Source organism: Phyllostomus hastatus, unplaced genomic scaffold (assembly GCF_019186645.2).
Source record: "Phyllostomus hastatus isolate PE091 unplaced genomic scaffold, TTU_PhHast_1.1 phas_scaffold_345, whole genome shotgun sequence".
In the NCBI taxonomy this organism is placed as follows: domain Eukaryota; kingdom Metazoa; phylum Chordata; class Mammalia; order Chiroptera; family Phyllostomidae; genus Phyllostomus; species Phyllostomus hastatus.
In genome coordinates, this window is record NW_025334024.1 from 32,068,606 (window position 1) to 32,095,276 (window position 26,671).

At 64.0% G+C, this 26,671-nt stretch overlaps 3 protein-coding genes across 6 annotated transcripts in view; 1 reads left to right on the plus strand and 2 right to left on the minus strand.

Moving 5' to 3' along the window:
- Positions 1-180: 180 nt before the first annotated feature.
- On the minus strand, positions 181-11,245 carry VPS9D1 (VPS9 domain containing 1). Of its 4 annotated transcripts, none has more exons than XM_045819186.1 (15): positions 10,932-11,245; positions 9,609-9,684; positions 7,919-8,011; positions 7,664-7,826; positions 6,134-6,245; positions 6,001-6,063; positions 5,540-5,592; positions 5,362-5,446; positions 5,050-5,135; positions 4,237-4,700; positions 3,068-3,197; positions 2,614-2,822; positions 2,243-2,339; positions 1,204-1,308; positions 181-905 (listed from the first exon to the last, which is right to left on the minus strand). In XM_045819186.1, exons 1-15 carry the CDS (start codon positions 11,028-11,030, stop codon positions 737-739), a joined length of 2,004 nt encoding a protein of 667 aa, XP_045675142.1. In that variant the 5' UTR covers positions 11,031-11,245; the 3' UTR covers positions 181-736. The 4 variants fall into 4 exon arrangements, with proteins under 4 accessions (XP_045675142.1, XP_045675141.1, XP_045675140.1 ...); XM_045819185.1 differs by having other exon boundaries at positions 5,362-5,449; positions 7,919-8,008; positions 10,932-11,244; XM_045819184.1 differs by having other exon boundaries at positions 5,362-5,449; positions 10,932-11,242.
- Positions 11,246-11,402: 157 nt separating this feature from the next.
- ZNF276 (zinc finger protein 276) lies at positions 11,403-22,772 on the plus strand. Its single transcript, XM_045818574.1, has 11 exons — positions 11,403-11,788; positions 12,606-12,909; positions 13,215-13,261; positions 13,357-13,809; positions 14,754-14,832; positions 15,860-15,943; positions 20,096-20,206; positions 20,277-20,352; positions 20,650-20,767; positions 21,555-21,654; positions 21,727-22,772. Exons 1-11 carry the CDS (start codon positions 11,599-11,601, stop codon positions 21,971-21,973), a joined length of 1,809 nt encoding a protein of 602 aa, XP_045674530.1. The 5' UTR covers positions 11,403-11,598; the 3' UTR covers positions 21,974-22,772.
- The window catches only part of FANCA (FA complementation group A), a 33,708-nt gene continuing 29,347 nt past the window's right edge, over positions 22,311-26,671 (minus strand). Inside the window, exons 36-43 of the mRNA XM_045818575.1 lie at positions 26,244-26,353; positions 25,233-25,386; positions 24,220-24,282; positions 23,744-23,846; positions 23,334-23,409; positions 23,019-23,175; positions 22,783-22,875; positions 22,311-22,435 (exon numbers count right to left, since the gene is read on the minus strand). Coding sequence (XP_045674531.1) covers positions 22,328-22,435; positions 22,783-22,875; positions 23,019-23,175; positions 23,334-23,409; positions 23,744-23,846; positions 24,220-24,282; positions 25,233-25,386; positions 26,244-26,353 — 864 coding nt within the window. The 3' untranslated portion in view covers positions 22,311-22,327. The remainder of the gene's footprint in view (positions 22,436-22,782; positions 22,876-23,018; positions 23,176-23,333; positions 23,410-23,743; positions 23,847-24,219; positions 24,283-25,232; positions 25,387-26,243; positions 26,354-26,671) is intronic.

A 26,671-nucleotide genomic window follows, 5' to 3' on the forward strand; every position in this document is an offset into this window, starting at 1 on the left:
TCCACCCCACTAGGCTCCGCAGAGCCTCCTACCCTAGAGGGCACCCCGGGGCTACCCCAGTCCCTCGCAGAGCGCCTGGCGGCCGGCCTGGTGTGGTGGGTGGGCCACAGTGGTCTCTGGAAGTTTGGCTCTTGCTGGTCGGCCAGTGAGTGGGGAGCAAGCAACCTACTCAGGCAGAGATGTCAGCGAACTCTTTATTCTCAGCCAGCTCAGTGGCTGCTGGGGACAGGCAGAGTCAGGCCAGGCCGTGGGCTGCAGGCAAGCGCTGACCCCTGGGTCCACGCCAACTCAGAAGAGGATGTGTGGGGGTAGGAACCTGCCGCCCACTCACCTGATGCCCACTGCCCAGGGTGGGAAGGTGGCCCCGAGTCCCCGGCCGTGGCAGGTGTCCCGGGGACGCATGGGCCTCCAAGGGACAGTGGAGTGGTCAATGCCCAATAAATAAACAGTGCAGTCTCAAACTACCCAGGCCCCAGGTCTCCGGGGCAGAGGGCTGACATGCTCCCGACTCTGACAAGAAGCTGGCTCAGTGAGCTGTCTCAGGGGACAGAAGGCCCATGCCCTGGCTCCACCCTCACACACCGCGCCCCCCCCCCACCCCGGGAGCTGGCAGCTCTGGCTCCTTGCCGGGCAGGCTGCTCAGAGGCTGGAGCGGGAAAGAGAAGGGCCTGGTTCCTGGGAGCTGGTCAAACTTAGCCCCGTCCAGTCAGGGGCAGCCCCTGAGGCAGATGACAGGTCAGGGTGGGGGCAAAAGCTGCAGAGCCCCAGTGCCAGGGGCTCCTGCACAGTCCTCAGCAGAGGCCTTCCTCCTCTCCTTGCCCAGGGCCCCCCGGGGCAGCAGCTCCAAGTAGCTCAGGGCGCTCTGCAGTGAGGTCAGACAGTAGCCCCCCTCTCCAATCAGGTACCTGCGTGGAGGTGGCACCGGTCACTGAGGGGGTGTGAGGGGGCCCTGGCCTTGTAGAAGGGGCATCTGCCCTCAGGGGGCAGGGCCTGGACACTGGGGTCCCACAGGGGCTGTCAGGGAGGCTGGGTGGGGGGACAGCCCACCCCTCAGGCAGACACTGCTTAAGGCTTGGGCCCCAGCTCTCCCCACCCTCCCCTTGGCAGGGGGCCGAGCCGGGGGTGGTGGGAGAGCTGGGCTGGGGAGAGGGGCTGTGGGCCGGGTGCACAGCTGCACGCCCCGCTCCAGCTGGGGGCTCCTACCCCTCGTGGATGAACTCCTCCAGAGCGGCGCACTCCGACACCAGCTGCGGGAGGCCGCTTCTGAGCACCACGAAGGACAGGATGGGCAGGAGGTCGTCGGCACCGCTGCCGGACAGAGGCGAGGATGGCCGGGGGCTCTGGGGCCAAGGGGCTGCTCCATCGCCACACCCTGAGGCCCCAGCTCAGCCCCCGCAGAGGTCCTGGGCTTGCTGGCTGCTCTGTCTGCATTAGCACCACCCCCTGAGAGCACCTCCCCAGAAAGGCCCCACGGAGGACAGGTGGGGGTGGCTGCAACCTCACAAGCTTGTCTGAGCCTGGGGTCCAGGGTGATGGGGGGTGGCTCAGGTCCCAGGAGCCTGCTCACCCCTGAGATCAGGTGTCACTCAGCTCAGTACGCCAGGCACCCCAGGCTCTCCGAGAGAGGCATCTCAGTGAGCTGATCAGGGAGGGCCCAGAACCCCAGCACCCCAAACCAAGGGCCCCACAACCAGTGGTCTCTTGAGGAGAGCGTGGGGCAGACTCTGGCTCAGTCTGGCAGGAGGGGGTGCCTCTCACACGGTGAGCTCCTTCCTGCTCGGGCCCCGCCCCTTGTCCCCAAGCACCTCACGGCTGCAGGGACACAGGCAGGTGCCAGGGGAGGAAGCTGGTGGGGCTGCAGCCGGACTAAGCAAGCTTTCAGTCCTGGGACTGCCACCTGCAGTGACTCACTTGCAAGCTGGTGAAGGGGGCTGTGGGGGCCCGCCAGAACTCCCGGCCGACCTGGCCCTGGAGTGGGTGGGGTGGCACCTGTCTCCCTTTCCTCTGGGGGAGCCCTGCTTCTGCAGGGAGCAGCCCTACACTTCGTCAGAGTAGCCCGAGGGTCCCTGCCCCTAAGAAGCCCGTCAGAGAAGCCCTGGCCCCCAGGAGCATGGGTGGTCCACCGGGGCTAGAGCTGCTAGGGCAAAAAGCTGTGGCCCTGGACGCAGGTAGAGTGGGGGGTCCTGTCTCCCCCAGCCTCTGAGGGCAGCCCCTCCCGTGTCGGTGCCTGCCCCGGACTCACATGGCAGCCGAGCTGGGTGGTGGTCCGGCCTCGGGTGCAGGCTCCTGGGCCCGGTGGTAGCCCTCAGCACAGGCGCAGATAGCCCGCAGGGCCCGCACTGCACGCAGAAGGGAGGCTTTGGTGAGGGGCGGGGGACTCGCCCCCGACAGCAGACAGACAGCCGGCAGCCAGAACAGCTCGGGGCACCCACACCGCCCCTGCCCACTGCATGGCTGACCCTCCCTCGGATGTGGCCCTGGCACAGCTCAGGCCCCACAGGACACACCCCCTTCGACAGGAGGGGGGCCTGCGGCTCCCAGACAAGGCACACGGACCAGGGCACCCGCTGGGACAGGTCGCTGCCCCTGCTCCCTCCTCCCAGCACCCCTCACCGATGCACTCCAGCTTCTTCTGGGGGCAGCTCTCCAGGACCAGCAGCCCCAGCTCCTGGGCTGCAGCCCGGTAGGGGTAGGCACTGGCTCCCAGGCTCTCCGGGTCCTGAGGGAGCAGCTTGCTGGGGATGCCAAGGGCGGCCGGGGGTGCGTTCCTGTAGAGCTCCATGCTCCTGCTCAGGGCGGCCTCCCGGGTGCGGTGCACACTCCTGGGGCCGAGAGAGGCCAGGCTCAGCCGCCCGAGGGGCCCTGGCCGGCACAGAGGCAGGGCAGGAGGCAGCCAGCCCCGTCCCAAGTCCCGGGCGAACGGGAGCCAGCCGAGAGTGTGCCCAGAGCCAAGCGCCAGGGAAGCACAGTCCCGGGGGGGGGGGGGCAGGGGGGTCAGGCCCTGAGGGTGGAGAAGGGCAGGTGACGGGAAGGGAGACCCCACAGGGGCCCAGGGCAGGGATGGCACCTGTAGAGGGCCAGCAGCAGCGGCCACAGTGGGGAGAAGAAGGGCTCCTCGATGCAGGCCAGGCAGCGGTCCTTGGAGACGGCCGTGTTCAGGCCTTCGAAAGCCAGGAGGGTCAGCGAGAGCAGCCTGTCTGCCGGGACGGAGCCGGATACGGCACTGTGGGGCCAGCTGGCGGCCGCTGGGTGGCCTCTGGACGAGCCCCTCCCCCATCACTGCTCCTCCACCCTCCCAGGGCCAGCCTCGGCGTGGCCGGGGCCACAGCCAGCGTCCCGGCTCGGTGGTGGAGGGGCATCTGCCTGGCCCTCCCTCTACCCCCTTCACACCAGCTCCCCCCACAGTCCACGCAGCCCAGGCCCAGGCCCAGAGCTGGGGTCTGGCCCCTCATCCCTGGGCGGTCACAGGGTCCCGCCCAGCCTCCCTGAGGGGCGGAGGGGGCCGGCCTGGGCAGGAGCGCTGAGCAGGGGCTCTTTCTGAAAAGGGTTTGTACCCAAAACTGCAGGAACCTGGAGAAACTTGAGCAACACACTTGAAGACAAGCAAGCTCAGGCCCAGAGAGATGGGGTGCCCTCCTGGGGATGAGGGAGACCTGCCCAAGGAGATGGGGGAGCCACCCAGGAAAGACAGGCATCGGGCTGGGGAGAGGGGCCCCGCCCCGAGTCCCTCAGACAGCGGGGCCCGCGGTGAGGACAGGGCCCCGGGCTGCCAGGCCTTCATCGCTGGCGCTTAGGGAACCCTGGAACCGCCCTCCTTGTTTGGGACTGGGCAGCCACGGGCCGCCCTGGACCCACCCTTGGGGAACCCACGTACTATTCGTAAGGTGGGAAACGTGGGGGGTGGGCCCATGGTTGCTGCCAGGCTGCACGCGTGGGACAGTCTTTGGCCTGGAAGGACTCGGAGTCCGAGACAGCCCGGAGGACCAGCTGGCTGCCAGAGGCTCCGAGGGCGGACACCCCGCTTCACAAGACTGCCATGGCCAGCCCTCCCCCTCCACCCCCCGAGGACACAGCCGGCCCGCCGCTCCCAGAGGCAGGCGGGTGCCTGTCTGGGAAGCAGGGCTCTGCAGGCCTGGGCTGGCGAGGCTGCGGCCCAGAGGAAGGGTCCCTCCAGGGCCTGCTGCAAGCCTGAGCAGCCCCACACCCGCCCACGGTCCCCCGGGGTCGCACACTCACCGATGGCGTTGTGGATGTCCTTCACGGTGCTCCTCAGCTGCACCAGCAAGGGCTCCTCCTTCCCCCCCGAGGGCTGAGGCTCAGGCTGGCCCCCGGGGCCATGGCCCCACCGCTCAGAGGTGGCCAAGAACTGCTCCAGGTCCTCGAAGGAGCTATCCTTGCCCACCTGGGGTGAGGGAGGCCCCTTAGGGCTGCTGTCCACACCTCTGTCGGGGAGCCCAGGCTGGAGTGGGGCTGGTGGGGGACTGGGAGGGGGCCCCTCAGGGGGCCGAGGGGCCGGGCCAGCCTCCAAGGGGGACAGCATGCAGTAGAGGCTCTGCGAGGGCCGGAGCCGCCGGCTTCCAGGGGCCAGCAGCCCGTCGGCATCAGGGGGCAGGGAGCAGCTGCTCACGACGGGGTACAGCGCCCGGTACACAGTGCACTGCAGCTTCTTCAGCAGCTGCGAGATGGGGTGGTCGGGAACACTGCAAACCGAAGTGGAGGCGGTGTGTGTGGGCCCAGCTTGAGCCCGGCAGGTGGGAGGGGCTGCAGCCCACTTGCTGGCCCCTGTCCTGGGGGCCGAGCAAGCCAGCGCTTCCCCCACGTGCCCCCCACCGCCGTCCGGAGCAGCATCTCATGTATTCTTTCCAAATACAGTCTGAGCCGCCCTTGGAGAGAGCAGACGGAGGCCAGTGAAGGGGCGTGGGGCAAGGGGCCAGCCCCTGGGGCAGCCCCACAGGGGCCTGGCCAGCACGGGGCCTGGCCTCCTCATCCACCTCTTCCCCTTCTAGTCCTGCCGGCCAGCAGCCAGAGGAAGGGTGAGGGTCCGGGTACCTGAGCAGGTGGGACACCAGGCTGGTCACCAGTGACAGGTCCCCTGGGCTCCTCTTGAGCTTGGCCCTCCAGTGCTTGGGCCAGTCCTGTGGGAGAGGGGCCCTTGGAGCAGAGCACGGCCCCCCAGTAGGGCAGCCCCTCCCTCTCTGCCCTCGCCACAGCTGCACCCCAAAGGCCAGGCTGCACTGTTGACGCCCTCCCTGGGGTGCAGGGAAGACTCAACACCATGAGGCCCACGTGACCCCGCATCCTCCGCCTGGGACCCTGGGACTCTCCCCCACCCCCGCCCCACACCTGCCCTGGGGGACTCACGTGGTCTTGGTCATACTCAAGGATGGCGGCGTAGAGGGCCCGCTGCTCCCGCTCCTCCGGCGTCAGGGCGACCTGGCTGCAGAACCTTCTGGAGAGAGAGGGCCAGGTGGCCTCAGGTGCCGGGCGGGCCCCACCAGTCCCCCCGGAGCTCTGAGGCCCGGACAGCCCGGGGACGCACCTGTTGGCTGCCTCCTGGAGCCGCAGCCTGCGCTCCTCCATCTTCCTCTGCAGCTGGTGCCGAGTTAAGGCCGAGTCTGAGGCCCCACATGTGCCCCAAGCCCGGGCCGTCCCAGCACCCAGCAGGACACAGGAGGCCGCTGCCTCGGCCCCCAGGAGGTGCAGTCCAGGCCCCAGGCCGGACGGGCACCCACTCAGAGGGGCAGGCAAGTCCTGCACCCCTGGAAGGTGGAGGCTGTGGGCGCTGGGTGCGGGGTCAGGATGTCTTTGCAAAGGCCCCAGGGGCCGAGAGGGACCACCCCTGAGCGCGAGCCTCTCCCGAGCTGGAAGAACTCTGCTCCCACGCTGACCGACTGACCGACCCATCCTGCCACCTTGCTCCCCGCCCCTCCTCTCTCAGCACAGGGTCACACCCTGAACCTGCCCCTCTGGACTCTGAGGGCGGACGGACAGAGAGGATACAGTCTCCTCCCGGGCTCTGGCGATCACCAGGTTCTCCATCATCTGCCGCTGCAGGGACAGGGTCTGGGAGGGGAGGAGGGCGTCACGCCTGCCCTCTCCCCCTCCAGCACAAGCCTCCCCGGGGCCCGCTCACCAGCGACGTCTTCTGCAGGGCCTGGCTGGCGTCCAGACGGGCCACCCGGGCCTCGTAGGCAGCCTTCAGCTTCTGGTTCTGCAGGGAGGCCTCCTCCAGGGGCGTCAGCTCCCTGGAAGTGGTGAGAAGCTGCTGTCCAGGCCCCGAACCCCAGCCGTGCTCTGGGGACCCGAGGGCCCTTCCTGACTCAGCCCTGAGGCGAGAGGTGAGGACACAGAGGAGAGGGCTCTGGCAGCAAGGGAGCAGGAGGGAGGAGGTCCCGGGGGGCGGGACCACTGCCCGCGGAGAGGTGGGTGTTGGGCGGCCAGACTGCTGACTCCGCACCTCCTCACGGGAAGCTGAGCGTCAGACCGCCGTGCAGGTCCGTCACGCGTCTGACAACGACGGGAGCCTCTCCGAAGGCACCATGTGAACCAGACAGATTAGTCTGCAACCCGTGGGGGGGCCACGTCCACTGGTCACGGCCTCCAACAGCCACCCGCTGCGGCAGCTCCGGCCCCGCGTCCTCCCGGGCTCCTGGGCCGGAGGGGTGGAGGCCGTGCGCCTGGCTCTGCCCCCGGGCAGCGGCGGCCAGGAGCCGCTGGCCCTCCTCGTGGACCCTGCTTGCACGCTGGCGTCTGGGACGTGAGGTTTTTCGTCAGCTCTAGAAAACCGCCATCATGTTTTCAAATGACACGCCTCTCCTATCTTTTTCCTCCTGTTTTCCGGAAGTCCAGTAACCTATGGTAGACCTTCTGCCTCTCAGGTCTCCCGTCTTCGGTTTTCCTTCTGTGAGTCATTCTGGGTGCCCTTCGACCTTCTGTCCAACTCGTTTCTTTCCAGCTTCGTCTGCTCGGCTGTAACCGCGTGGGCCCACTTACACGCAGATTTCACCTTAAATTAAAATTTACTTAAAATCCATGTGTGTGAGCAGAGGCCGCAGCTCAAAGCCGTGGTGTCTGAGGGTCAGCTGTGCTTTCGATCTGCTGCTGGGATTCGCGTGTTCTGAGGCCCCCTCCAGCACCCCCGCCCCCCCATCCCCGGGTTTCAGCTGCGAGGTGCTCCATGCTCCCAGCCCTCAGCGGTTCGAGTATCAACTGTAACTCATTGTCACTGTTGCCACTCAGTTTGTAACAGGAACTCTGCTATTACATTTTTTGTTTTGTTTCTACTTGGTTCTTTATTTGCTAGGCCAGATTTTACAGTTTCTTGTTCCCTGTGGGATTCTCCCCGCTGTAGGTATTTAGGCATTTCCACACTTGCCTTTTTATTTCTCTGAACACAGAATGTATGACTGTTTTATCAGCTATTTCTGATGACTCCATTTGAAGGTGTTGTGGGTCTGTTTCTGCCATCATTCCTTCAGTTTCTGATTTCTTTCCGTGCTTAGCCATCTCAGACTGCGTGCCCCTCACTTCGTGGAAATCCAAGGTGCTTTTCCCCAGAGACAATCTGCACGGTTTCTGCCAGGTGCCGGGGTGATCCACGCCGAGACCCGCGCTAACGCCTCCAGCCCCAGCCCCAGCCCCCTTCCCTCCTGCCCCAGCTTACTTCTTAGAGCTTTGCGACTCCACCACCTGGAGCCTCTGGAACATCTCAGGCGGCAGAAACGGGAGGAGCTTCCCCCCTTCGTCCGAGTACACCCGGCGGTGCCGGCTGGTTGGCGAAGGTGCAGGAGCAGCCGCAGGCACAGCTGGCTTCGGGCAGGCTCTCCCTGCGAGGCACTCGAGTCAGCACAGGGCCCACATCCCACAGAGGATGCAGACCCGGGCGGACGCCCCAGGAAAGCTTGCTGCTGACACCCACCGAGCTTGGCAGCTGTCGACTGGGCCCTCTCCAGGCACTGCTCCGCCAGCTTCAGCATCTTCAAGGTGTCCAGGGGCACAGCCTCCCCAGCTTCTAGGGAGCAAGAGACAAGGAGACTGGTTCCCATCACCTCAATCACTAACCAGATTCTTGCCGAGATAAAAACAAGGGCGTGCCCTGGCCGGTGTGGCTCAGTGGACTGAGCACTGGCCTATGAACCAAAGGGTCAGCGGTTGATTCTCAGTCAGGACACAGGCCTGGGTCGCAGTCCAGGTCCCCAGTAGGGGGCGTGCGAGAGGCAACCACACACTGACGTTTCTCTTCCTCTCTTCCTCCCTTCCCGTGTCTAAAGATAAATAAATAAAAATTCTTTAAAAAAAAACCCCAAAACAGGAGCATGTTTGCTGTCTCCTAACCTCTGACCCCTGGGCCAGCCTGCCCACCCTCATCTCTGACTGTCCACCCTGGGTTCTGAGCCTGACCGGCCCAGCCTCTGGCCGGCCGTCCCATTGTCTCGGCTGGACCATCAGAGTCCTCTCTCCACCTAATGGGGCCTTTTATTTTTATTTTTTAACTTAATCTGTATTGTATTTCTTTCTCCATCACCATTTGGTCCCCTTATCCCCCCTAACGAGGCTCCTCTTCTGAGGACCTCACCTGCACCTCCAGCCCCTCCTCCAGGTGGGCCATGGTCATGGGCCCTTTCACAGAGACAGCGTCATTGCTCACTCCCTGCCTCTGGCAGCGCCCAGGCCTCCCCCCCGGCGCCCCCCCACGGCTTCCACTCTGCGCCCCACCTCTGGAGACAGCTCCTACCAGCCATCGCCGCAGGAGCTCCACCTGAAAACCGGTGGACGACGCCGGCCCAGCTCCCGCCTCAGCTCCCAGCCGGCCCTTCCCCACACACTCCCACTGAAACTGCCCTCATCCCCACCTCTGCCCTATCCCAAGTGCTCCCTGACCCCTCAGGGCCTCTCTCCTCCGGGACCCCGCCCCCAATGAGGGCTACTGCCACCCAGGTCCTCCCCGCCCTCAACCCTGCAGTGCACAGAGCTCTGCCAAGCTCACTGGGGACGCCCGTCTTGCCCTAGCCACTGGACCTTTGCACCCTGGACTGCAGGGCACCAAGCAGGTTGTGCTGCTGGGGCAGCCCTCTGCTCCTCACTTGCTAGCTCGCTCCTGCACTCCCATCTCCTTGTCCCCCCACAGCTCACCATAAAGAACGTCCCCAAGCCCACCCACCTCCAGGGGCCTCACCACTGCCATCCGTCCCACACTCCCTGCCGGCCTCTCTGCCTGGAGCCTCCGAGAGCGAACCCTCACACAAGAATGGCCCCTGCTCCACCCGAGGCCCTGCCCACACCTCACACACCTGACCCTCTCCAGCCTGCCTGCCCTTCCTCACTCAGCACCCACCCGCAGCTCAGGGCTTCTGTACACCCCTCTGTGGGGAATGCCGCCCCCAGCCTTGGCTCAACCCACTCCTCCCTGGGGTGTCCCGCCCTCCCTCGCCCCTCAGAGCACCTGTCCCTTTTTGCTCCCACGTCACCCCACCATAACTTATGCTTACTGAGTGCCTACCCATTCACAAAGTGTGTAGGACAGGCCACCCCAGGCCTGAAACCCACCAAGGGCTACAGTGTCCAGAATCTGCCCAGCCCCAAAGCAGCAGTGAAGCTGAGAGCTGTACCTTTGGTGGTTTCCACTTCTTCCAGCAGCACCTGGGAAATATAGTGGATGCTCCTCAGGTATTCTGTATATGCCTCCTGTGCCCAGGGAAGAGGAAAGGCAGGGGTCAGGCAGTGGAGGCAAAGATCCCGTCACTTCTTCCCGCAGCCCTTGTGGGAAACAGGAACAGTGGGGTCTGCTCGTCTCTGAGAAACGCCTGAGTGTCTGGCCAGTCAGCCTGGGGCTCACGCAGGAGTGTCCTTCTTCTCCAGACTGGAAGGAAGAGGTGCCCAGCTGGGTGTCCACACCTTCTCCCACTGCTTTTCTCCCCAGCACAGGAAGGAACTGAGATTCTCGTTGGGAGGCCAAGGAAAACAGCTGTGAGAGCCGCTGTCCGTTTGCACCCCTGCAACAGGTTTCCTTCCTGCGCCGCTCATTCAGCAGCTCTGGCATCTTTTCCCCGTGAGGCCACTGAGGGAGTGGTGTTGCAAATCGTAGAATCCCTTTCTAGCTTCGGTTCTGGGAAACCCTTTTCCTGAACCCCACCGCCTGGGCTGGCGGGAGTCTAGGACACTAGAATTACTGCCAGTTTCCCGGGTGTGAGCATTCTGCTTCCTGAACAGGGCGCAGGGCACTTGGAACGCACAGCATGGTGTTTCATTGTTGTTTGGTGCATCCTAGCCCCCGTGTGTGTAAGTCTACACCTCAGAGATTAGGGTAAAATGGGTTCCGGGGAGGATTTCTGACTCGTGGGGGCACCTGCTTCCCCAGAAAGCCCACTTGGGACTTGGGGACAGCAGGGGATTGAGGGGCCAGGACGCGCCCCCGGCTCGCGCAGCCTTCTCCCACCCGGGCAGCCCTGCGAGGCTCAGCCGGCTTTTCCACCTGGTCGCCACCCTTTGCTCATTCTCGGGACAAGGCACAGCCTCCCCGCCCGCCCGCCCGCGGCTGAGACAGACGCCTGGAAAGACACAGCAGGGAGCAGCAGCGGTTAACCGTCCTGGATGTCGTCCCCCGTGGGAACCTGATTAAATCTACAGCCTCTCCCGGGAAAAGACCCACACGCGATGCCGTCTGCCAGGTCTACTGGGGAGGCTGCGCGCGGACCCTACTGTGCCCCCTTCACAAATAAAAGCGCGGCTGTGATTCCCGACGTGAACAGACGGGAACCCCGAAGGCCGGCAGGCCTGGGAGCTGTCCAAGGTCAGAAGCCGACACCCCCGCCCAGCGCCCCGCCGCCGCCGTGGGGTCCTGCGGGCGCCCACCCCGCGGCCCCGCCCTCGCCCACGCCCACCCGGCCGGCCTCGCGTGGGGGCCGCTCGCGCCGCGCCGCGCCGCGCCTCACCCGGGGCCGGTTGCCGGTGTCCAGTTCGATGGCCCCGTTGGCTAGCTTCATGGCGCACTGCAGCGGCTTCACCGCGCCGTCCCCGGCCGCAGCGGCCATGGCGCCGGGCGGGGGAGGCGGTGCTGGAGGCCGAGGGGCGGGGCGGGCGGCTAGAACTCCGGAACAAAGAATGCACGGGAGCGGGAGCCGCCCGAGCCGCGGACCGCCGGAACACACGGGACCGGCACGGCGCACTTCCGGCTGCCCCGCCCGTGCCGCGCGCTCCGCGCCGAGGGCAGAAGAGACGGAGTTTTCCAATAACCTCTTCACGCAGTTGCCACGAGCGTGCGAGTTGCACAACCGGCCCCCTCATTTCAAGTCCGTGACACACTAGCCGCGTGGGCCCCGCTCCTCGCCCCGCCCCTCGCGCTCACGCCCCGCCCCTCTCGTCACGCGGCCCCACCCCTCCTCGCCCCGCCCTCTTCCAGCCAGCCGAGCAGAGCCGAACGGCGGAGGCGGGAGGTGACGAGCGAGCGCAGTCCCGCGGAGCGGACGAGAGCTACGGGCCGACCAAGACTTAGCAGGGCCAAGCCGCCGGGACCAGAGGACCGAGCGGGCCCGAGTGCTGCCGGGCGGAGCCGGGCGGGGCCGGGCGGGGGCCAAGGGGCGGAGCGCCGGGGCAGCCGCCATGAAACGGGACCGGCTCGGCCGCTTCCTGTCGCCTGCGGCTGCTGGGCAGCGCGGGGGCTCGGGCGGCGGCCGGACCCGGGGCCGCCCCGCCCGCAGCGGGCCGAGCGTGGACGAGGCAGCGGCCTTGGTGGCTTCGCGGCTGGGCTGGGGGCCGGCGCGGGCCTGCGAGGACGGCGCTGACGAGGCAGGTAGGTTCGGCCGCTCCGTGCCCACGGCCCCGAGCCTCTCTCTCACGGGGCGTCCTTGGGCGGCAGGCAGGCAGGCAGGCAGGCAGGCAGGCGGAGCCTCCCTGGCGCCCGCGCTGGGGACCGTTTCGCAAGCCGCTTACCCTTCCTGCCGCTCGGGCTGGGACTGGCCTGGGCTCCAGTCCCGGTGCCGCGCTTAGGGCTGCAGCCTGGGATAACCGCCTCACCTCCCGAGCCCTGGCGGCCGGCTCGTTGACAGAGAGCCCGGTGGGTCAAGTGGGGCTTGGGGGAGCTTGGGCCCCGCCGGCAGGGGGGTCTGGCCTTGCACTGCCGGAGGTAGTCCTGCTGCATCCTGGTGCGTGACCCTCGCAGCCTGCTGGCGACTTTGGTGTGCTCGTGTTTTGCTGAGGATTTTTGCATGTGTGTTCGTCAGGGACATGGGCCTGTAGTTCTTTTCTTGCGGCGCCCTTGTTTGGTCGTGGCTCAGTGTGCTGCCGGACTCGGAGCGGAGGCAGTTAGCTTCTCCCAGAGGTTTTCTGGACCAGAAGGCCCCCGCTGGCCACATCTTCCCAAAGGCCGTTTGTTCAGCTGGGAGCCCAGAGCCAGAACGCTGCCTGCGGCCCAGACATGGGCATGTGTCTTAGGGATGTGTCTGGGGAGGCCCCACGGAGGGCTCTCCACTGAGGAGCTGGGGGGCTGGTGGAGCAGGGGCCTCACTGCCTGGGCCTGCACGGCTCCCCTCCTGGGAGCTTGTGGTCTTGTGTGTCCTGTGCAGCGAGCAGCCTGGCCAGCTGAACTTTTGTCTTCTGTGCTTGCCCAGGAGCGGGTCGGGCTCTTGCCATGGGGCACTGCCGCCTCTGCCACGGGAAGTTCTCCACACGGAGTCTCCGCAGCATCTCCAGCCGGGCGCCTGGGCAGAGCTCAGAGAGACCGCCCGCGGGGGGGCGCACGTTCATCAGGGACTTCCAGCACCTGCTGGGGGTGGCTGTCCACCAGGACCCAGCCCTGTCTCAGTTTGTTTGCAAGAACTGCCACGCCCAGTTCTACCAGTGCCACGGCCTCCTCAAGTCCTTTCTGCAGAGAGTCAACGTGTCCCCGATGAGTCCCCGGAAGCCCTGCGCACAGTAGGCACTCCCTCCTTCATTCGTTTGGGGGTGCTCAGGCTGAGCCCCTGTGTGCTCTGCTGTTCTCAGCACCGGAGTGCCTGGTGGGAACCTGTGCGGTGGGGAGGCCGTGGTGCAGGGGCAGCAGACTCTCGGGAGCCCCGTGTGGCTGGGGTGGGAGGCCAGGGTGGGGGGTGAGGACCGTGGTGGCTCTGAGTGCTCCCATGCAGGGGCAGGGGCAGCCACCCGTGGGGGAGGGCAGTGAAGGGAGCAGGCCTACCCCTTGCTTGCTGTGGGGCCACTCATGGCCTGCCCATCCTTCACAGGGTGGGTGCCCAGACCCCGGCGGAGGCGGAGGAGGGAGCGTGCCTGGGTGAGTGCCCGGGACCAGACGTGTGGTGGGGGGTGGACTCGCTGTGGGCCAGTGCTGATCGGCCCCGGGGCTGCGGTCTCTGTGCCTCTCCTCAGTGGACCTGATCCCTTCGAGCCCCGAAGGCCTGCGTGGCCTGGTGGGGTGGGTGCATGGACACGCGGCCAGCTGTGGGGCCCTGCCCAGCCTGCAGAGGACACTGTCTTCCGAGTACTGCGGTGTCGTCCAGGCCGTGTGGGGCTGCGACCAAGGCCACGACTACACCATGGACACGGACTCCAGCTGCGGGGCTCTCTTGCTGGACAGCGCGTTGGCAGTCAAGTGGACGTGGGACAAGGAGGTGCCCCCACGGCTCACCCACCGTCGGAGGTCCAACCCCACTGGGGCTGCCGCTCCGAGCTCCCAGGGCAGAGCGACCACAGCCTGGGCCGAGACGGAACCGCTGCCCACGCCCAACACGGATGTGGCCCAGCCTCCTTCAGATAGCAGCCCTGTGGGGCCCGGGCCGAGCCCCCTGCCTCAGGCTGGCCTCCCCCCGAGTGGGGCTCCAGGTAGGAGGCTCCCCTGGGCCGTGAGACCGGGAGTGCCGCTCCTGAGCAGGGCCCTCAGCAGGCAGCGGGCGTCTGCGCCTTTGGGGGCGGCGGCTGTGTGTAGGCGTCTGGCGGTGCTGAGGGCGGAGGCACGGTCCTCTGCCGTCCATCTCCCCACCTGCTCCGCCTGGGGACCGAGGGAGAGAAGAACGGGGCCCTTGTTGTGGGGCATGCGGGAACGGGCCGGCTGGTGCCTCGGAGGCTGTCTGGGGCCATTTCCTGGGCCTCCGCCAGGGCCGTGGCGACACCTCCGTGGGACCGGAGTGGACGGGCTCCTCTGCCGAGTGCTGCGGGGGGGCACAGGCCCCGGTTTGGGGCCCGATCCCACAGTGCCGTGGGGGTGGCACAGCTGTTCACGCACGTCACGTTAGCAGAGCCAGGCTGGCTTCCCGCATGCTGCCAGCTGCCACGCGCGCACCTGTCTGTGTGTGGGCGTGTGGCCGCTCCTCAGTGCGAGCCCTCCGTGGCGCTCCCACAGAGTGCAGCTCCCGGGCCGGGTCTGGGTCGGAGGGGCTCCGATGCCGGGCGGGAGCAGGGGCTCTGTCAGAGGGTCCCGAGGGCTGCAGGGCTGTTCAAACCGTGTGTGCGACACCTTGATAACAACAGTGTTCTTAAATGCCCTGAGACAGTCACGCCCTGGGAGTTGTCCCACCCTGAAACGGCTGGGTCTCAGTCTCGGGAGGGGCTGGTTCCTGGTGCTCGTCACTGCCTGTGCCCGTGCTGGACCCATGGGGGCTCCGGGGCTCCTCTGGGCTGGCCCCTGGCTGGGGTGGAGCTGGGAGGGGGCTGGGATGGGAGGCTGGAGGACCCCGAGCCCCCGCAAGGCACGCTCTGCCGGGCCGCACCTGCCTGCTGGCCCGGCCCGTGCTGGACTGGTGACAGGAGCCCTGTTCTTTGTTTCTCAGGGCAGTTGGGTGAGAAGCAGTCCCCATCTTCAACCTCGGATGATCGGGTAAAAGACGAGTTCAGTGACCTTTCTGAGGGGTGAGAGAAGAGTGGGTTTAAACAGCCTAAAATCTCTCCTTGGAAAATCAAACTCCACCGCCCTTAGGGGCCTGCTGCCTGCGTTTCGGCTGGGGGTGCTTCCAGGCTTCTCGGTCCTGACTGGGGGTTCCTGGGTCTCAGAGGGTGCCCACCCTGACCCAGCCACCAGGGAGCAGGCCCCGGGCGGTGTAGTGCTCCTGGGTGGCCCTGCAGGCACCCTCTGCTGTTGCTCCTTCAGAGCCTTAGTTCTGCGTGACCCCACGTGTCCTAGAGCAGAGGAAGCCAGTGTCACGATACAGCTTTAGCTTTGGCTTGGGACTGTCCGCTCCTGGGCCACCCCCCCCCCCAACGCCTCTGAGCCAGGAACCAGCCCCGCCCCTGCGGCTGGGACGGGATGGAGACACACCTCCTCTGTAGACTGGAGTGGTGTTTAGTGCGACTCCAGCAGGGGGACGCCAGTGACCGAGGTCCCCGGAGGAACCCACGAGTGTGCTCGAGAGCCCCTCTGGCACCAGCAGTGGTCACAGGCTGTCCAGCTAGCTGCCGGCCAGCCTCGAGCCTCTCCGGAGGGTGGCAGCTGCCCAACTGGGAGTGGACAGTGATTCATGCTTCAGGGTGAAGGTCACAGGAGCACAGAGCTTTTCTGGCCTTTGTGACCTTTGAAATGGCTGGCAGCTGACTGCCTGCCCGACAGGTGCTCCGTGGTAGGATGAGGCAAAGTCCTGAGCATCTGCGCTCAGAAGCCCACTGCCCGCGAGGGCTCCCGCCCGCCGGGGGCCCCATGGAGAGGCCCTGGTGTGAGGAGCGTGGGGCTCATGGGGGGTCGCCAGCCTGCTGGACTGCAGTGGCCTGGGCTTGTTTCTGTTAGGCGGTGGGGTCAGAGATTCGGGGGTTTCGGTTTCTCAGGACGCCTTCAGCAGAACTGCACGTGGGACGTGGGGGCTCGCATGGTGTCTGTAGACAGGAAGTTGCATCGGATCCGCCACCTACCCTAGGGCTTTGCTAAAGGCTCCCTCTTCTGCCCTAGGGACTTCCTGAGTGAGGACGACAATGACAAGAAGCAGAGTACCCAGTCCTCAGACGAGTCCTTCGAGCCTGACCCGGAGAAGAAGTAAGGGGACAGGCTTGGTGCCCAGGCCTGGGGCTGTGGGGTGGAGTCCGGTGGGGGCTGGGCGCCATGCCCTCAGCACACGCTTTTTGGGTCAGACCACCAGGCCCAGTGCAGTGTGGTCCCCGAGTGAGCTGAGGCCTTTTGGGTTCAGCTCTGGGACCCGGCCTCAGGTCCCTCGTGAGGCGGCGGGCCCATGGGTGTGGCCCAGCCAGCTCTGGAGCTCCTGGCCTTCCCCCGCGCCGTCCTGCTCGCAGCCACACCTCCCGGGCAGCCTCGCCCGCTTCTGGTTCCTGCTCTGCGTGCCGAGGCTCTGGGGCCCGGGGCCCAGCTCTGCGGGGTTCTCGGCTATGCCTCCGGCACCAGTCTCTGTGCCACTTTTTAAAAAAAGATTGTGTTTACTTTTACTTGTAGAGAAGGGAAGGGAGGAAGGGAGAGAAACGCCAATGCATGGTTGCCTTTTACGTGCCTCCACTGGGGGTCTGGCCCGCGACCCAGGCATGTGCCCTGACTGGGAATTGAACCGGTGACCTTTCTGTTTGCAGGCTGGTGGGCAGTCCACTGAGCCACACTAGCCAGGGCTTGATGCCGCTTTCTTGTCGAGTTGTTTCTATGACCTTGTCTTGACCTTCTCTTTTCTGGGACTTGGGTGGTCTCTCCGGTTGGAACGCAGGGCCCTGGCAGGCAGGGACGAGTGCACTGTGTCGCTCTCCTCCCACTCTGTGCCCAGGCACAGCCCAGACCCAGCGGCTGCCGACGCTGACGTGGGCTCTGCCCTTCGGCAGCGAGCACGAGGCACACAGGAGACGCAGAACACAGACCGAGAAGCAGGGTTCCTTCATGTCCTGGCACAGGCTACGGAGTGACCGGAAGACAGCTGGGGGCTCTGGGGAGAGATCAGAGGCGGTGCAGCACTGAGCCCCCGCCCCCCACAGCCGGCCCATGGCTGCACGGACCCACCTGTGGGACCCACAGCCTCTCGGAAGCCTCCTGGTCTCAACCAGCGTTGATCTAGGGTGGGAGGAGAATGGCAGATCACTGGCCACAGAGCGGCTCTGGGGGGGCAGCGGTGCCCCTCGGAAGAGGGTGGAGGCCAGCGAGCAGGGACAGGGCTCCGAGAGCAGCTCCTACGGAGGCAAGGAGGGGAGGGGTCTCACAGTCGCCAGAAAGGGGCTCCCAGTGCACTGGGCTCCAAGGAGGACAGCTACGTGTAACCCTTGATAACTGTGGTAAAAGACACGTAAGTTTACCGTTTCTGAGCACACAGTTCAGTGGCATTAAGTACCTTCACAGTGCTGTGCCAAAGTCACCACCATCTCCCGACTCCATCCTCCCGCACAGAAGAACGTCATGTACCCAGGAAGCTGGAGTCCCCGCCCCCACCCCACCCCCCAGCCCGGACAGCCTCTGCTCTGGGTGCCCGTCTGAGGGACTTCATGGAGGCAGACGTACATAGTATTTGTCCTTTCGTGACCGGCTTCTTGCCAGTCACTCGGCACCACGGTTTTGAGATTCGCCGCGTTGTGGCCTGTGTGAGCACCGGATGCCTTCCTGTGGCCGAAGGGTCCTCTGACAGTGGTTTTCAAAGAGTGTGCGCCACGGCACAACCAGTGTGCCACAAGGATTTTTAAAACGTGTGACACCTGGCTATTTAGTCAGGGGCACTGACGTCTTCTCCCTCAGACTGTCAACTTTAAAAAACGACAACAGCCAACGCAACAACAGCTGTCTGGCATTCGTGAGTCAAGATCATGCCTTTTCCCTTTTTGTCAGTTTGGCAGCACTGTGTTTTTTGGCGTGCGGCAGAATCTGATTAGCTCATGTGTGCCACGAGGTGAAAAGGGCTGGAAATGCGGCTCCGTCGCAGGGGTAGCCCACGTTTGGTCGACCCACCCACCTGCCACGGTGGGTCGTTTGTGCCTTTTGGTTAATGCTGTGACTAGTGCCCCGAACATTGGTACCCGGCTGTCTGTCTCGGCCCGTCTGGGATTCTGCGGGCACGTCCCCAGGAGGCGGGTGCCGGGTCGTGTGCTGAGTCCACGTTCAACTGTCTGCGGAGCTGCCTCGGTTCCCCACGGCAGCTGCACCTTCCATATTCCCGCCAGCAGTGCCCAGGGGTCCATTTTCTCCACGTCCAGGGAACGCTGCTATTTTTTTTTTAAATAGTCGTGCTAATGGGTGGGAAGTAGTATCTTGTCCTTTTGATTTGCATTTCTCTAAGGGTTAATGGTGTTGAGCTTCTTTACGCGTGCCGTTTCTTCGGGGGGGCGTCTGTTCGAGGCCTGTGCCCGTACTTCCACCGGGCGTCTCTGTGCCGGGGGGTCGTCGGGCAGCTTGTCCTGTTCGGTGGCTTCTCTCTTTCGTGCTCTCGGTCGTGCTGTCCGGCGCACAGAACGGGTCGTTGTGAAGGCGGGCTCACCTGTTTCTCACTCCCAGTGCCTGTGTTCTGTGTCACAGCCAGGAAACCTCTGCCAGGCCCAGTGGCCCCGGGAGGACGTGTCCCTGCCTCCTCCTGAGCGCGTTGTGGTTGTAGCTCTTAGGTCCGGGCCTGTGGTCTCCACTGAGGCTGATTTTTGCGCGTGGTGTGTGTCGGGGGCCTGACGTCGTTCTGCATGTGGATGGTTTCCGGCACCTTGCGGAAAACCGTCCAGCTGGTCTGCACCGTCTGTCTCCCTCCCAGTGCCCCAGCTTTCATTATTGTGGCTTTGCAGTAAAGTTTGCAGTCGGGAAGTGAGTCCTCCAGCATTGTTTTCTAAATTGTTTGGCTATTCAGCATCCCTTGAAATTCAGTGTGAAATTTAGGATGCTTTCTGCTCCTCTCTCCCTTTTTGCCAAAAACACCATTGGGATTTTGATGGGGATTGGGTTTGGAGATCCATTTGGGGGAAGCATTGCCCTCTGAACAGCGTCAGCCTCCAGCCCGTGAACATGGGTGTCTTTCCACCTACTTAGGTCTTTCGTTTGTTCATCACTGTTTCGTAGTTTTCACTGTCCACGTCTTTCCACCTCCTTGGTTAAGTTTATTCCAAGGTAATTTATTCTCTTGGATGAGATTGCAAATGGGTTTTCTTAATTTTTTTCAGTATTAGCATACAGAAATTGGACAGGTGTTTGATTTTATACCTTGCAACTCTGCCGAATTTTTATTTTGTATGTGAATTCTTTAGGGTTTATTGCATGTTAGGTCATGACATCTGTGAATAGAGGTAACTTCCTTCCTTTCTAATGTCGATGGCTCTTGCTTGGGTCCCAGTGTGATTTCTCCGGCTAGGATGTCCAGGACCGATTTCTTGTTCCTGACCTCGGAGGGGAGGGGTCAGTCTCTAACTGCTGAGGATGGTGTCAGCTGTCCTGGCGCTTGTCCCATGTGGCCCCAAAAGCTCCCTTCTGTTTCTGACGAGAGTTCCTTAAATGTCTGGGGTCCAAAAAGGAAAACGAGGGTGCACGTCTCCCCTCGATAGACACTGCAGGAGGGCGTCGCTGCACCCAGCGGTCCCCACATTGCTGGAGGACAGGGTCCCTGCCGCCCGCCCTGGCCCTGCAGCAGGGCTGAGAAGGGGGGTGGTGGCAGGTGGGCACTTGGAGAGGCAGCATTTCCCCCATAAGGACGTCCCATCAGGGTCCCATAGTTGTCGATTCTAATCTGTTTTTCTAACTCCGTGGTTGTTTTGGTGGAGAGACCCATGCCTAAAGCTTTGCGAAGTGTTTCTTTACGTAGATCTTTAGAACAAGAGAGGAGCGTCAGTTTGCTGTCCCACTTACTGATGGAACGCCTTCATTGGTGGTTTCTTAGATGCGCCCTGACGGGTTGAACCCACACCTTTGATGTGTCAGGATGATGCTTTAATCAGCCGAGCCTCTCGGCCAGGGCACAGAGTGTGCGGTTCTGGTGCTTAGAAAAGACCCACTCCCACAGTGGCCGTGGGCTTCCCTCCTGAGGTGGCAGCACCAGGCCTCTGCCTCCTGAGCTGTCCCGGCCGTGGTGGCTCACGTCCGCCCCCGGGCCCCCGGGGAGCACAGAGGCCGACGCAGGTCACCCTTGGAGGCTGCAGGAAGCCCGGCCTCTCACGCTGGAGAGGGAGTGTGGGGGGAGTAAGAACGCTGCTGCACAGAGGTCCCACACGCCGGTGCATCCGATGGCCCTTCTCTCCCCAGGGTGCCTGGGAAGAAGAACGGAAGCAAAGAAGCCAAGAAGCCTGAAGAACCAAAAATCCGAAAGAAGCCTGGACCGAAGCCAGGCTGGAAGAACAAGCTGCGCTGTGAGAGGTGAGGCCGGTGGGGGCTGCCCTGCGGGGGCGCGGCCAGGGCGGCAGCTCCAGGGTGCTCTCTGTTGCAGGGAGGAGCTGCCCACCATCTACAAGTGCCCGTACCAGGGCTGCACAGCCGTGTACCGAGGGGCTGACGGCATGAAGGTGAGGCGGGCGCTGCTGGAGTCAGGGCGGGGGCCTGGGGGGAGTGCCGGGGCAGACCCACCCAAGGGTGCCCGTGAGCCTGGAGAAATGGAGGCACACAGCAGCCCCCACCGTTGCTGTGCTCCGTGGGGGAGGATGTGCTACTTGCTGCACTTGGGAAAGCACCCATGAGTGCGGAATGGCCAGATGTGTTCCTTCAAGGGTGCTGGGCAGGGCCTGTGGGAGGGGCAAGTGCTGCCTGATGGGCGAGTTGCTGTCACGGGGAGCCCAGCGCTCAGGGCCGCACCGTCCCCGCAGAAGCACATTAAAGAGCACCATGAGGAGGTCCGAGAGAGGCCCTGCCCCCACCCTGGCTGCAACAAGGTGTTCATGATCGACCGCTACCTGCAGCGGCACGTGAAGCTCATCCACACAGGTGTGTGCCCGGCCCCGCCCCCGGGAACAGCCCCGAGGGTGCCCACACCCTTGGGCTGCAGTGTCGGCAGGTCAGCTTAGCTGGTCCGAGTGTGGAATAAGCAAAGAAATCCCAGGGCCTTTCCGTTTATTGTGGTGGATTTTTAAACAAATTTTTAAGTGACGTGCTTTGGGGATCTAAGAGGAAGCCCACACTACGGAAATGGTGGGAAAGGGAAGTGCAGGGAGGCCGTGAGTGTCCCCGAGACACGGCCCACCCTCGAGGGCCGCTGCTCCGCTGTGCTCCAGCCTGGGCTCACACGACACCAGTGTCACGGTTCCGTCCTCACTGGTGTGACCACACAACCCACGTGTCCGGAAACACACGACCCACACGATTGCCCCATAGCTGCCCCTGTCCGGAAGGCAGTCCCTGAATCAGCGCCGCCGCCTCACAGGGCAGATTTCTGCACAGAGGTCCCATGTGACTGAGTTGCTTCACTCAGAGCCACCCACTGTTGCTGGCCTCCCAGGGACCCTCCTTCCCTGTGGGGTTGGCACGGAGGGTTCTTGTGCACGTCAGGCCCAGCACAGTAGCTCCCCAGGGTGCTCAAGTCTGAGTCAGGGGACCTTTGAACACTCAGGCTTCAGCTACCCAGAGGCCTCAGGGGCAGCCCCAGCCGTGGCTAATGGTGTCAGAAGTGTCTCTGGTGAAAGGAGGCCGGCGGGGTCCCCTGCTTTGGCACCGAGTGCAGGAAGCCCGAGCGGGCGGGCCTCCCCGGGGCCTGCGCTCACCTGTTGCTCCCCAGAGGTGCGGAACTACATCTGTGACGAGTGTGGACAGACCTTCAAGCAGCGGAAGCACCTCCTGGTCCACCAGATGCGGCACTCGGGAGCCAAGCCTCTGCAGTAAGTGTGGGCCGGCGCCCCCTCCTGGCCACACTGGCACCCGCACCCTTGCTAACCTCCTCTCCTCCCCAGGTGTGAAGTCTGTGGCTTCCAGTGCCGGCAGCGGGCGTCCCTCAAGTACCACATGACCAAACACAAGGCTGAGACGGAGCTGGACTTCGCCTGTGACCAGTGTGGCCGGCGGTTCGAGAAGGCACACAACCTCAACGTGCACATGTCCATGGTGCACCCTCTGACCCAGACCCAGGACAAGGCCCTGCCCCTGGAGCCGCCGCCCGGGGCCACAGAGGGCCAGGCCGTGAAGCCTGAGCCCACCTGAGGGTGCACTTGAACTCGCCAGGTGGTGGATGGGGTCACAGGACGACTCCCACAGTTCCTCCCATGCGACCCGATGGCACCGCCTTGCTTGCCCTGAGTGCCCCGTGCTGAGCCCCAGCCCTGTGCTGGGACGTGGGGGGCTTGGTGCGAGGCCCAGGTCGCCTTCGTGTCCACTCTGGGACCAGCAGTTTATTTCCCTACGTTGACTTGGGGCCAGATGCAAGTTTTAAATAGTCGGTTTCTGTTCCCCACCAAAGCAATCGGGAGATCTGTAGCCCACTCCTTAGTGTGGCAAGAGCTCCACGTCACGCTCGCAGTAAATTATTTCCAGAGGCGTGCTGCGCGTCCAGTCCAGTCAGGAGAGGCGGGGCTCCTGGGCGGGGCCCGCGTCGGGCGTGGCCTGCCGCCTGCTCAGAAGGGCGGCACTCAGCTCCGGGTCGCAGCCCCCGTGCGAGGCCAGCAGCTGCAAGGAAACCCTGGTCAGTGCGACACAGACCGAACCCCCAGGCACAGGGAGCCGGAAGCTGGTGACCACAGTCACCAGGCCCCGTGTCAGATCCCCGCGTGCTCAGGCCCACACAGTGATCTGGGTTTAAGAACGAACACCACGGTGCCCTGGCAGGGAGCCCAGTGGGTTAGACTGTCGTCCTGATGCACCAGGGCTGCAGGTTCGATCCCCAGTCAGAGCACACAAACCACCAATGATGCATAAATAGGTGGAACAACAAATGAATGGTTCTCTTCCCCGCTCCTCTTTCTCCAAAATCAATAAACATTAAGAAAACAGCAAGGTGAGCCTCTGGGTGTTACCTCCGCCATGTGTGAGAAGCTCTGTGTGGGACACCGAGGCACTGACCGCAGCAGGAAAAGCCGAGCTCTTGTCACCAGGCCAACAGGGTCCCCCTACAGAGGGGACAGGCAGAGCCCCGGTCACAGAGCCCGTGCACAGGCTGGGAGGGGCTGGCCCAGCCTCAGGCCCCGGAGAGCTGACCCGTGGGCCTATGGGCCGTGCCCTCTGCCTGGACACAGCCAGCACTTGCACCTGCCTGGTCCTGGAGCTCCTGGCTCCTCCTGGCTGAGCTCGAGAGTGCACCCGTCTCCCCGGCTACGAAGAGGCGGAGCAGCTTCAGGTACATGTCCACGGCAACGTGCAGGAAGCCGGCGTCCTGAATGAGGGCGTCTTCGTCACAGCAGGAGAGGAGGCTGAAGGGGAGGCTGTATGTCAGGTGACACCACCTCCTGGAGGTGAGCGCGGGCAGTCCAGGGAGGTAGAGGCACCCTCACGTCTGGAGGGGACCCCCAGCACCTGGGCACAGCCCCGTGCAGGCCCATGGGGCCTCGTCGGAGCCACAAGGACTGACCTGTAGAAGGCGACGGGCAGCAGCCTGATGTGCTGGTCCGGGGCCAGGCGGAGGAGGACACACCCCAGGCCGGTGGCTGCAACCCAAGGGGCTCAGTCAGGCTGGACGCCTCACCTGGGGCTGCTGTCTTCAGAGGACTCCCCATGCCTGTGGGGCCAGGCAGGTGGGCCCCACGACACCGCCCTGTGACACCTGGGGTCCCTGGTCCCCCACCAAACCCTCTTGTTTCGACGAGTGTGCACTGTTTGTCCTGACCAACACTTAGGCTTGCGTGCTTTACAAGAAGGTAAACATTTGAAAGTTGCTTCTGAAAAGAAAGACTCGGATGTCAGGGGTCACACTCTGACCCTGATGGCTGGTGACTAGACAAAGGCCACCCACTTGCTATCAGGTCTCAGCAGACTCCTTACCAGTGTCTGTCAACTGAAAGAGTGGCAGCCAGGACACCTTCCTCTTCTCCAGACACCCCAGGACCTCGGCACAAACGTCCAGAGCTGCTGGGCAGCCGGCAGCCTGTGGGCAGCGGAGGGAGGACTCAGGCACAGCGTCTGCAGGCGGGACAGCGCTCCCTGGGCCGCGAGCTGCGCACGTGTGGGGCGGAGGGACCGCCCTAGTCACAGGAGGGGGCCTGACATGGCGACAACCCACAGAGCATCTCCCCAGGGCCGCTGACAGCGGGACTGTGGGCACCCAAGTTCTGAAGTAACACAGGAAAACGAAGGCCCGTGGCCGAAGGCTCCCCACTTCAGTGAGCACTGCTCCTGAGGAACCCGGGGAAGGCTCCTGACCGCCTGCTCCTGGCTCAGGAACCTGTCTGGAGGCACCTGGGGACCTGCAGTCCCAAGCACCCTAGGGGAGAGGGCCCCGCAGCCTCGGGGTGACGTACCTGGGGGGTCAGACTCGACGACAGCAGGCCCAGCGAGGAAAGGAAGAGCAGGACCAGCAGCAGCTGCAAACAGAGACAGGGCCGCTCACCACGCGCAGCGCCTGCTGCCCCACAGGGCGGCCGCCCCTGCTCCAGGAACCGGCCCCGGGCTCCACCCTCCCCTCTCAGTGGGTCTGGGTCGCCGCAGAAGGAAAAACTCCCCATCGTGTTTGAACGGAGAACTTGCGTCCGCGCAGTTATCACTGACTGGGCCCTTTTCATTCTGGTCTCCAGCCTGGTCTCCCGGGTGTGGGAGCTGCCCCGCAGCAGGCAGCTCGGCCTCGCTCCCCAGCCCCCTGCCCGGCAGCATCCGTGAGGCCCTGACGCACACTGCCAGGCTCGCCCCGTCTCCCCCACCCCGGGGGTGCACCCTGTGCCCTCAGCACACCGGGCCCAGGGGCTTTGGAGCCAAACACCTTCCGATAAAAATGACCTGCAGACAATCGGAAGAATCTTGTTTGTGGGATTTTTGCTTTAAATTGTAATTACCAAAAATACTCTGGCTCACAATTTATTTGCCAGGCAGGTGGGCACATGCTGAGCTGACAGGTGGACCCTGGTGGGCCTCTGACCGGGCGGGCACCCTGGGCACAGAGTCCAGACGGGCCCCACGGCTTCCCCCGGGGACCTTTCCCTCCGCCTGCCCTGTCTCCCTGCCCGGCCCAGCTAACCACGGCTGCAGAGACTGACAGCTCACTGCCCTGCCCTGGGTGGTGGGGAGGGTGGGAAAAAGACAGTGAAAACACTTCCAAATTGAAGTGTAAGATGTTCTCTGAAAACAATGAACTTGAGAGTCAAAGTCTTATTGAACCCTAAACCCAGTAACTTTTACTTCCAAATAAAGTGACAGCATCACCAAACTTCCTGTCTGTCCTTGGAAAAGCTCCGTCTGTGCGGCAAGTGCTGAGAAGCACCACGACCAGGACCCCGGACAGGAGCGCGCTGGGCGGGCGCGGGGGCAGAGCTGCACTCGCCTCCTCCGGGGGGCCGCGCAGCCTCTCCAGGCCTCGCCGTGGGCTCGCCTGCCCCGCTCGTTGGATCGCAAAGTGCAGCGCAGCCGCAGAGACCCAGGCGGGGCCCCCAGCAGGCAGCACGGTGTCGGGGGGCTCTGTGTCGGAGGACAGGAAGCTGGAAGAGAGATGGGTGTCATTCCAGGAGCCTGGGGCCCGAGCTGCCACCGGACACCCAGGTGGGCGAGCGGCGAGGGGCTCAGTCAGCAGACACGGAGTCGGCGGAGCCCCACCCTGTCACGGCTCGTCCTGCCTGGGCTCAGAGCTGTTTCTGCTGCCAGCTTGCCTCCGTGCCCTGAACACGGTGGGCAGCAGGGTCTGACAGGCCCCTCGCCCCAGTGGCCTGGTCTCTGGAGGGAGGTCCTGGGACAGGAGGAGGCCCCGCGTCCCAGCCTGCGTCTGCTCTAACTGCGGGGCTGCACAGAAAGGTTCTCCAGTGGGTTGGAGACGGGCTGGAGACAAATGATGGAATGGAAGGCAAGGGTTTAAGAAACTTTATCTCCTCTGTAGAATTAGGCTGATGGGTGGGACTTGCTCCCTTGGTTTTCTGAGCACAATCTGAGCACCCCGACCCTGCAGGGAGACACAGGGGCGCATCAGAGACAAAAACCCAAGCCTGTTGGGAGGCTGGGTGGGAACGCCCGATCCCTTCGGATGACCCCAGAGCACCCCCACGTCCAGCAGGATCCTGGAGGCCATCCACCCACCAGTCCTGGGAGGGGGGTTAACTCTGGTCACTGGCCCAGCCCTGGGAACTGAATCTAGTTAGCCACTCAGGCTGGGGTCAGTCTCTCCCGAATGTTCTGGAACTTCTCACTCGGACATGGTGGCTCAGAGCTGCTGCTTCCCTCTCAGGGGCCCAGTGGCTCCTGCACTCAAGGCCCCCTCAAGCACCCCAAGGTATCCAGGAGATGACCCAGTCGGGCCCTAGAAAACACCCGAGCTTTCCTCCTGGGTCCCAGTGCCAGCACCTACTTGCTGGCAAACTGCCAGGCCTCACGCAGCCTCTGCAGCTCTCGGGGCAGTGGGATCTGGAAGCGCCTCCACTGACAGTGGAGCTCGGGCTCCAGGCGTGGCCACCACAGCTGCCAAGAGGAAAGGTCACAGGTCAACAGGTCTGGGCGGGTGGCTGTTCTGTGACCACTGAGGTTGGGGCAAGAGACATCCAGCCCCTCTGACTGACACCCCTAGCCTGGCTCACACTGACCTAACACTTCATTAGGTCAAGGGCAGGGCCCCGTGCACCCGTGTAAGGACGGCGCAGTGCTTGGAGTCCAGAGGCCTTACTTGAGGAGGTGCCCCACTGCCCAAGAGCTTGGCCCGGCCCCTGACACCCCAGGGAGAGCTGGTGTTTGAAACACGGAACAGGCCACCCGCTACGCTGCAGGTGAAGTGCTACCACC

Coding starts and splice junctions, on each gene's coding strand:
- ZNF276 (XM_045818574.1), top strand. CDS start 11,599: ATGAAACGGGACCGGCTCGGCCGCTTCCTGTCGCCTGCGGCTGCTGGG. Junction 13,810..14,753: donor CCCCCCGAGTGGGGCTCCAG/GTAGGAGGCTCC, acceptor TTTGTTTCTCAG/GGCAGTTGGGTGAGAAGCAG. Junction 20,207..20,276: donor AACAAGCTGCGCTGTGAGAG/GTGAGGCCGGTG, acceptor TCTCTGTTGCAG/GGAGGAGCTGCCCACCATCT.
- VPS9D1 (XM_045819184.1), bottom strand. CDS start 11,030: ATGGCCGCTGCGGCCGGGGACGGCGCGGTGAAGCCGCTGCAGTGCGCC. Junction 9,685..10,931: donor ACACCGGCAACCGGCCCCGG/GTGAGGCGCGGC, acceptor CCCTGGGCACAG/GAGGCATATACAGAATACCT. Junction 6,064..6,133: donor CCCTGCAGAAGACGTCGCTG/GTGAGCGGGCCC, acceptor CTCCCCTCCCAG/ACCCTGTCCCTGCAGCGGCA.